Source organism: Episyrphus balteatus, chromosome 1 (assembly GCF_945859705.1).
Source record: "Episyrphus balteatus chromosome 1, idEpiBalt1.1, whole genome shotgun sequence".
In the NCBI taxonomy this organism is placed as follows: domain Eukaryota; kingdom Metazoa; phylum Arthropoda; class Insecta; order Diptera; family Syrphidae; genus Episyrphus; species Episyrphus balteatus.
The window spans coordinates 156,757,257-156,767,197 of record NC_079134.1 but is presented as its reverse complement, the minus strand read 5'-3'; the positions used below and the strand labels follow the sequence as shown (position 1 = coordinate 156,767,197).

The 9,941-nt window shown below is 35.4% G+C and overlaps 1 protein-coding gene across 1 annotated transcript; it reads left to right on the top strand.

Moving 5' to 3' along the window:
* Positions 1–1,249: 1,249 nt before the first annotated feature.
* On the top strand, positions 1,250–9,454 carry LOC129905703 (bromodomain-containing protein homolog). The gene is made up of 7 exons (XM_055981243.1): positions 1,250–2,191; positions 6,165–6,501; positions 6,564–7,091; positions 7,144–7,862; positions 7,921–8,087; positions 8,147–9,085; positions 9,302–9,454. Exons 1-7 carry the CDS (start codon positions 1,505–1,507, stop codon positions 9,312–9,314), a joined length of 3,390 nt encoding a protein of 1,129 aa, XP_055837218.1. The 5' UTR covers positions 1,250–1,504; the 3' UTR covers positions 9,315–9,454.
* The last annotated feature ends 487 nt before the right edge of the window (positions 9,455–9,941 follow it).

Here is a 9,941-nt window from a genome sequence, read left to right as displayed (position 1 = left end):
AATCTATAGGTACAGATAAAGTTTTTGTTGTTTTTAACACGTAAATTGTTTTGATTTCAAAAATCTCGATGTCGTTTTTTTGCACAAAATCTATATAGATAAACAAAAAAACACACCTATTAATTATAGAAAATGGCAGAGTAGAAAAAATAGACAAAAAAAATGTGGGGGACCGAAGATGAAGAGTTCCTATTGGAACTTTGGGCTGAAAAGGAGCCATAGCTCAAAGGCAGCCGAAAAAACGGCCATAATTACATCAAAATGTCTAATGAATTTGAGGGGTGGCCAATATATTATTCTCCGGAAGAAATTAAAATGAAACTACACAATTTAACGACCAAATAAATAAAATTATATTTAAATTTCCAGAGTTCATTTTATTTCATCAATTTTGTGATCTCAAGCTGATTTAAACAACCAAAATTAAATCCCATCGAAAACTTGACATTTGGATGTCAAAAAATTTTGAACGTCAAACAAAAACCTGTTAATTTGTGGTGTGAACGCTTTTCAGGATTTTGAAAACTTTTTGCCATAAACCGCGTTTTTGGGTTTGGTGTGAAAAGGCTATTAAAAACAATTTGTATACTTTTTTTACAAACAATAGGTGTGTTTTTTACTACCACCGGTCTTAACTGGACAAAAAAAACGCCACAGGGCTTAACCTGAAATCTTGGCAGCTCTGTATATTGAATGTTCCGAAAACAGCAGACACAACAAAAATTAAGAGTTGTCATATTTTTCGCTTTCGTCATTTTCTTGTATTTTTCATGTATGTTCTACAAAGACATACAAAAATGTATGCTAGCAAAACTATTTTAATACATTTTGTCCTTCCAAACGTGAGTTTTCACGTTTTTAAACAAATTCTAAACAATTTATGAAAAAATTAGTTTGGTAGCACAGATTTAAAACTCTTCAAAAAGTTAAGCCCAGAGAAATCTCCGGGCTAAACAACTAAGCCCACGGGGCTAAAGTGTTGTTGTATTTAACATGTAAATTGCTTAGCCCCGACTGCGTTTTTTTTTGTAGAGTTAAGACCAGTTGTAATAAAAAACACACCTAATTTTTACAAAATATTTTCACTATCTGTGCTTCTCCAAAAAGTGCCTAATGTAGCTAACCCCTTATCTACATTTCAAACAAAATCAAAAAACTACCCTACCAACACTTCAAACTAAAAAAAAACAACCGCTGTACTCTCTCAAATCCACACTACCTTACCTCTGTCACCTGTCACTATGACAGCCGAAAAAGCGACAAAACGAGCAACAGCTGTCATATTTGCGCCATTTATTTCCACTCGGATTTTTCGTTTACAAAAAAAAAAATTTATCAAAAAACAAAAAATCGTTAAAAAAAACTAAAAAAATTAACAACTTCTTCGTGTCCAATAATATTAAATCAATAAATTATAACTTAAACAACACTAATATTATGCTATAAATAAAAAAAATCACACCTACCCATCGGAGACAACAACACAACAAAAAAAAAAAAAAAAATGGGTTTAGATTTTGATGCACAAGAATATTGCAAGAATATCAAACAAACCCAACCGAATCCGCCGTTTGCCTGTCCCGTCGACAAATGCGACAAATCCTACAAATCTGTCGTCGGCTTGCAATACCATTTAATAAATTACGATCATGACAATCCGCAACAGCCAACAACTCCGATAGCAGCTCCCAATAAGAAACGTGGCCGTAATCGTGTCCAAGCTTCGCCACAAACTCCAAAGGACACTGCTATCGCTCCAAAAGAAGGTGTAATCTTTTTGGAATCAGAGAATTGCGTTCAATACAATATCGATGATAAAAGTATTAAAGTTTCCGTCGATGAGCCATTGCCGATAATTACAGATGAAGAATTTGAGAATCTTATGGCTACGGGTTGTATTATTGCGACTCCAGATATTGTTGAGCCGATTGTCAAGCTTCCGGATGCTACATTTAAGAAAATTGAAAATTATAGTATTTCAGATGCTCCGCCTCGATCGAATGCTTATATTCGTTTTATTGAAAAGTCGGCTGAGGAGCTGGATGGCGAGGTGGAGTATGACGTGGACGAGGAGGATACGACGTGGCTGGCGATGATCAATGAAGAGCGAGAGGAGTCTAATTTGAATCCAGTGCATATTGATACGCTGGAACTGTTGATGGATCGACTCGAAAAGGAGTCTTATTTTCAGGTGAGTTTTGTTTGGGGAAATAAACAAAACATTGACAAAAGCAGGACATTCTGGGAGCATTTACGAAGGAAGACAATGAAATAAGGTCGAAATACGGGTTTTAAAACATTCACTAACTTACTTTGGGTGGTTTGGTTTTGAAACTCGAAGACAGGATTGAAATGCATCTTTCTAGAGAGTAGATTGAGCACCTGACGAGTTAAATATTGAATGATGCAAAAAGCGACCGTTGCAAAGTTTAGTGAGTTTTGTTGTAAGCTAGTTATCTTGTGCTTAACTTATTATCGCCACGTACTTAGTACCTAGTCATTTTCCAATGAAACTTGTTTAATGGTTTCTAATTAATCCCGAAATTGTGCTTTTGTGTTGGCGCATAATCAAATTAGAATCATTTGGATTCTTACTTGAAATTGAAAAGCAAACTCCTTTTCTCAGAATTGTTATGAGGACTATTTTTGAGCAAACGAATATGAAACAGTTTTAGGAATCTCTAAAATAGATAATCTTCAAAAGACACTTGGCAATATTCGACATTAAGTACTCTTAACCACTTAAACCACCTCTTAATCAGCACCAATCTTGATTTAGGCAAATGACTTCAAGAAATGTAGTCGCAGATTGTACTGAGACTCCACTGAATAATCAAAATTGCACATTCGCTAGTGTTTGGAAGGTTTTTTCACGTAGCTCACAGCAATGGCTGCCTTTATATCAGTTAAGACTGCAGATATGTACCTTCATTTTATGTTGGTTGAACACTAGAATATCAATTTAATTGACTTCTTGAAATGCAATTGGTATTCATCGCCACTAAGCAGTTGATTAAAATAGTCTATCTAAATGCTTTTCATTCAAATGCCTTCAAAAAACTTATGTAAAGTTCTTGTTTTTGTTTGGACCTTTAATCTACAGGCCTTCAATTTAGCTTGGTTGGATAGAGTTAGTTAAGTGAATAGGAGAAATAAACTGAATAAACAACAGCAAAGTTGTGTGGGTCAAGCCCTTGGAATTTAAAGCAAAGGTCTGGCGATATGTTGTACTTTGGGCACGCAATCGCTGGATTACTTACTTACTTAAGGAGGTGTTCACAGTCCAAGATGGATCTCGGCCTCAACCAACAAGGGCAACAAGCTTCTGCACCTCAGTCCCTAGCTATTTGTTTCCAGTTGCGCACATCAATTTGGTTTAGGTTGTTCTCGAAATTGAGCGCGCAACTGAAGATGATGTTTTCATACTCCACGTTGCTCATCGGGGTTAGATACGAAAATTTGATGGGCTGTGGTGCTTTGTGTTGATGTTGATGATTCGCTCCAAATGACCCAATCATCTTAATCGCTAACTTTTGAGCTTTCTCATCACATCAATTCTGCTATAAAACCCTTACAGATCGTGGTTTTAATCAAGTGCAATTATAAGATAGTTTGTTCAAATTGTAACTCGAGTGTGGAAGTTTATAAAGAAGAAGATTGGTTTTATAATACAAATTTTATATACAAATGAAAACAACAGTAAAGTGTCATAGCATCACTAAAAAAGCAGTCTGATGTTCTGGTTGGTTTTCCTTGTCATAGCTATTATAACTCTGAACTCTTTACTTGGTGATAACAGAAAGTATTTGATGTTCCATTTAAAACCTTCAATATATCCTAGCAACATTCTGTTTGAAAACCAAAAATTTGAAGCATTTGTAATGACAGTTCTTCAAAATTAATCTTTGCACAAATTTTTATATGTATGTAAAATGACCTGAAAATAGAAGAAGATATAGAAGAGTAAATTCCTTCAAATTCTAATTCGATCATCCAGATGGAATCTAGTATTGCTAAACAGAACTTTTTTTTTTTCTATTACAAACTCCTTATTCAATGTCGTGCACGATTTTGAAGCATTACTAAAATATTTTGCCGTTAAAGCATGTTTGAAGATAATGAGGTTTTACTGTGGCACGAGGTTTTATCCCAAGACTGGATTGACTATCATACTATCTTATCGATGTCCATTATGCTCTACGTTATTATTTTCAGTATTAACCTAGCTGTCTTTTTAAAGCTCTATTATGAATACTAAACTATTTTGAAAGAGTAAAGATGCCTACAGTTTGATTCCGAGTCGTACATCTTCATGGCAGTGATATTTTTGGTGGCTTTGTCAATTCGTTGCAAGAGGCAGTCAAATTTAAAAAAGTCAACTTAGTGGAAGATGAATTTTGAAACCCAGAATCTTCGAGTGTTATGATGGAAGTTTATTAAGTTTAAGTTTATTTTTACCGACTTCCAAAAAGGAGAACGTATTCAATTCGTCTGTATTTGTTTGTTACCTCATAACTTTGGACTGATTGAACCAATTTTGATAATTCTTTTTGTATTGGAGAGTTGGTGCCCGCAGTGTGGTCCCATTTCAATTTCGTCCGGTTTTGGCTATATAAATTATGATAAAAACCATAAACCAAGTTTCGATCGATGGAAGTCGGTTTTGTTTTTTTGTTGCTAAAAATGATTATAAGAATGCTTAATATTTTCTTTACTTGGCTGACTTAGGTAGTTTTTATGTTCCGAAATGGTTGCATTTCGTCAGGAATGTCTTTAGAATCTTTCTAATGACGTCCGGTTTTTTTTTTTGGATACTCCCTTGATAATGTCGCGCAATTGGGATTCCTGGATTTTGGTTTGAGTTCCTCAATTCGGTGCTAAGCTCTGACCACCTTCAGGTGCAATGTACAATACAATAATTATTATTCTTAAGTTTCTATTGGTGTATATGAATCCTTAATATATTTTCTTAGTGACAATCAACACTGGAAATAGAACTGTTGAAATGTAGTTGCAGAAGTCCTTTCATTGAGGATGTTCTGGCAACTAGTCAGTCAGAGTTTAAACAGTACATTTGATGTTATAATAAGTGCTTTCAAGTTCTAAGGGCATAGTCTATTTTTTAGTTCGCCTGGTGTTGACGTTTGGACCACTGTTTTGTTAAAATAAAACAAAAGAACAACTTCCATTTTATTTTTTTTTTAATTCGTCAGTTACTCCAAGAAATTAAAGTATCTCTAACTGAAATGTAGAAAAAGTAACGGTCAGTGGTATCGCCAAATTGATCTCAATCAGTAAATACTTGACTAGTAAAAGTAATTCTTAATTTAATTATGGACCGTAGAAATAAACTGCAGTAACTTACACCAATGTGATCCTTGCACGTTGTGCACCGGTATTCACACACTTTTGATCAGATTCCATTTACTTGGAATCCTTAGAACTCTTCGTTTTATCTAAAGCTGCAAATTCAATAAATATAAACTATACGAAATATCAGTCGAATCTTTCTTTCAAAGGAAAACAACAATCCAATCCATACAATGCCTTTGCCCCATACAACAAGCAAAATGATGTTTATGGTCCTATGTAAGGTATGCTTAATTCTATTCTGGCAATCAATTTTTGGCTACTTCTGACTATATAAAAATATGATGTGAATTTATTTCTATGCGCTTAAAGAGATATTAATAGGATTTGTATCACTGATTGATGCAGTTGAAGTTCTATGATACTTAATAACCTTGCTTTTACTATTATGAACCATTAAAACTAAACGTACATTCAGAGAGTTCAATACTTTCGGAGCTGTTTTACAAATTTTTTAATAAACATTTAAGAGGCTTAAATGAAAAATACACATTTTACCATTTTATTTTGTTTATACCAAACACCACAGATATATTCACCAAACACTTCTGCCTAACTGAAACTTTTGATGCGTAATTTTTATTTTTTGCTGTATCTCTCATCAAAATAAGAGCATGCCCCTTATCTACCCTTTCAACCCAATGTTTCAATTCTTAAACTTTCAATGCATCATCTTCCATGGGTCCTTCTCATTACATTGTTCCCTAATATCTAAACTCTAAATTTAAAATTTGAATTCCTTTTTTAAAATCACATTTAAACCATGAAAACAAAAAATCATTTTATTTATCTAGGCTGCAGCCAATGGAACACCAGGCATCGAAGTTGATGACGATGCAGTTTGTTGCATTTGCATGGATGGCGAATGTCAAAACACAAACGTGATTCTTTTCTGCGACATGTGTAATCTAGCTGTCCATCAGGACTGCTATGGTGTCCCATACATTCCGGAGGGTCAATGGTTGTGTCGGAGATGTTTGCAATCTCCCAGTACTCCAGTTCGATGTGTCCTCTGTCCGAATACAGGAGGAGCATTTAAGCAGACAGATTCGGGTATGTGGGCGCATGTAGTTTGTGCGCTATGGATACCAGAAGTTCGTTTTGCTAATACAGTTTTCTTGGAACCCATTGGTAAGTTTTTCAAAACTCCGGTTTACTACATATCTTTTAACATGACTTCTCGCTTTCTAAAGATTCAATTGAAACAATTCCACAAGCTCGATGGCGACTCACGTGCTATGTTTGCAAAGAGAAAGGCATTGGCGCTTGCATCCAATGCCAGCGAAATAGTTGTTATGCTGCATTTCATGTCACATGTGCCCAGCAGGCTGGTCTCTATATGCACATGGACACTGTTAAAGATGGTAGTAATGAGGCTGTTCCCGTTACGGTACAAAAATATGCCTATTGTCATGCTCATACGCCACCCGATGCCAAGTTGAAAGAAAACGAAGAAGAAGACACACGTCACAAGATGAAAGAGGCTCGCAAGGTGCTGGCGAAAAAGCGCTCCTCTGCGCCGGTCGTTCTAATTCCAACTATTCCACCTGATCGCATTCAAGAGATTTCCAGTCTAGTGACAATGCAAAAGAAATCACAGTTTATTGAGAAGTTAATTGCTTATTGGACATTAAAGAGACAGTATAGAAATGGAGTTCCTTTGTTGAGACGCCTTCAAAGCCAAGGGCAGAGTCATAGTTTAGCAAGGAATGGTATTGAAGGTGAGTTTCTGTTTTTAGTTTTGGTATGATTAAATAATAATCCGTCTTTCAGGTTCTCCAAATACAGCCGAACTTTATAAACAACTAAAATACTGGCAGTGCCTTCGCCAAGATCTCGAAAGAGCGCGTCTCCTTTGTGAATTAGTACGCAAACGTGAAAAGCTAAAAGCTCAATACGTCAAAATCTGCGAACAAGTTGTTATGCTGCAAATTAATCCTTTAGAAACTGCAATGCGAAAGATTCTCGAAACGCTTGAATCAAAAGACACATCTGATATCTTTAGAGAGCCAGTTGACACAGACGAAGTTCCAGATTATCTGGACATTGTCCAAGAACCCATGGATTTGGGTACAATGCGCCAAAAACTCTACAATGGCCAATACACATCACTGGATCAAATGGAGAGTGATTTTGATTTGATGGTCAAAAATTGTCTGGCTTATAATAATAAAGATACAGTATTTTATCGAGCTGGAATTCGAATGAGAGATCAAGGTGGCCCCTTGTTTCAAAGTACTCGAGAGGAATTGCAGAGAGAAGGAATTGTCGACACGATTAAGAGTGACGATTGTGTGGCCATCGAGGTGGAAGAAGAATTGAAAGTCCTACTCAAGGCGACTCCAACGGAAGATGTCATTCAGAAGATGTTGATACTGGCTGATAAATCACAGGTGCTCAAGAATCCACAACATAGAACAAAGAAAATTAAGCAAATTCGAGCGGAAATTGTTCGGATGAGAAAAGCGATGGCTAAAGCTAAAGTGGCTTTGGTAGGAATTCATCTTTAAAAAGTGTTTTCTTTGATTTAACAGAGTCCTTATCTTTTAGAGAAACTCCCTTGGAGCTAATCATACTCGAGAAGACTGCGAAGAAATGATGGATGAAGATGAGCCCGAACTTGAGGGTGCAAAAGGTCAAACGCCGCTTCAAACGCCGCCTAGCAGTCCTCTCAAATCAGTCACGAATAGTGCTTCACCTGCCGGAGTTAATAGAAGGTAAAATATACTCATTCTTATCATCTAAACGGTTTTCTTAGTAATTTTTGAATTTTTAGAACTGCTGTCCTATTTACACGGAAGGCTCAAGCTGCAATGAAACGTCCAGAAATCTCTTCCCTCAAAGAGGAATCCAATGACCTGCCGATGATGATTGATGGCATCAAATCGCCCAAACGAAGCATAAAGAACAAACGCCTATCCAACGATCGCCTACGCAGTATGTCGATTAGTCCCGCCAAGATTACTGCCCCCCGAGATAACATGCTGCTAGAAAACATGCCGGACAGTTTTCGGGTCTACCGGGCGAATGTGACTGGCGACAATTCAGAGAGCGACGAAAGCGACCTAAGTGATATTTCTGGTAGTCCTTGCAGCAGCTGTTCGGGCTTTGGAATCAGTGGATCTGGCTCAGAATATGATTCATCATCGGAGGAGGATGATGAAGATGAGGAGATGGCCAGCGTAAATGAATCGGAATCAAATTCCCACAGTCACACGAACCACCACCATCACCTTCCACTAAATGATAGCCTGCCACCGTCCAAGAACTCCTCACTCCTGCGTAGAATTCCCACTCCAGTTCCCCAGGCTCCCATAGAGCCGGTTAAGCCTCCATTGGAGCCTTTGCAACTAGTGTGGGCTAAATGCCGTGGATATCCATGGTATCCAGCTCTGATTCTTGATCCAAAAACTCCCAAAGGCTTTGTGTATAATGGTGTTCCGCTGCCGGCTCCCCCCGCCGAGGTTCTAGCGTTGCGTAAAAACCACACCGAAGAGGTGTTTCTTGTTCTCTTTTTTGATGCGAAGCGAACATGGCAGTGGCTGCCGGAAGTGAAGCTAGAAATCCTCGGCATTGATAAGCAACTCGATCAAAATAAATTGGTCGAGTCGCGGAAACCGGCCGAAAGGAAAGCCGTCAAGAAGGCCTACCAAGATGCACTGCACTACCAGAGTCAGGTGTCTGATCTGGACGGTCAAGGACCCGATCCAATTATGTAAATTTTTTTCAAATAATTTTCCAAACGCGATGGCGAACATTAATTGCAATCTTTTTTTTTATTTTTTTCTTTTTCTTCCACCAATATTTTTTTTTGTACATTCTCTCTCTCTTCTTCTCTCTAAAAAAAAAAAAACAAAAACACATACACATTCTCTATATAAATAAAATGTATAATTAATTTTTTTTTTAAATTAATTAAAAATGTATCCAGTAAAATATTTTAAATAAATTATAAAAAATTATTGTTTTATTGTCTCTATTTTTTTATTTCTTTTCCGTTCTGTTAATAGTATTTAGAGATTAAAAAACTTTATTGAAAATAAAATAAAAACAAAAAATATTGTAAAATTAAAAAAATAATAAAAAAAAAAATAAAATGATGTTTTTTTTTGGTATAAATATATATTATATATTCGACTAAGCTTGTAATTATTATATATTGTTAACTAATTAACTTGTAATTGTAATTTTTTGCATTAAGAATTTAAAAAAAAACAAAACAAAAAAATTAAAAAAAAAATGAGTTATAGTGTTTTTTTTTCTTTTCTTAATTTCAACTCAATTTTTTTTATACATAAAAATACATTTATTATTATTATTTGTTTAGTTTGAGAGCAAAGCAACAAATTTAATTATAATAAAACAAAAAATCTAATTTTAATTTCTAGTTTCCATTACAAAAAAGGACAAAACTTATATATTTTGTTTATTTTTTGTATTCTGTATTCTTTTGTCTGTGTAGGTTTATTAATTAATTAATTATTATTACAAATGTAAATGTTTTTTGGAATGTATCTCAGTTAAATGAAGAAATACACATAAGTTTTGTTTATATACACATTAACTGAATT

Bases quoted from the DNA above. Each gene is read 5' to 3' on its own strand.
- LOC129905703 (XM_055981243.1), top strand. From the start codon at position 1,505: ATGGGTTTAGATTTTGATGCACAAGAATATTGCAAGAATATCAAACAA. The intron at 7,092-7,143 runs GTGAGTTTCTGT...TCCGTCTTTCAG, and splicing joins AGCAAGGAATGGTATTGAAG to GTTCTCCAAATACAGCCGAA. The intron at 7,863-7,920 runs GTAGGAATTCAT...CTTATCTTTTAG, and splicing joins CTAAAGCTAAAGTGGCTTTG to AGAAACTCCCTTGGAGCTAA.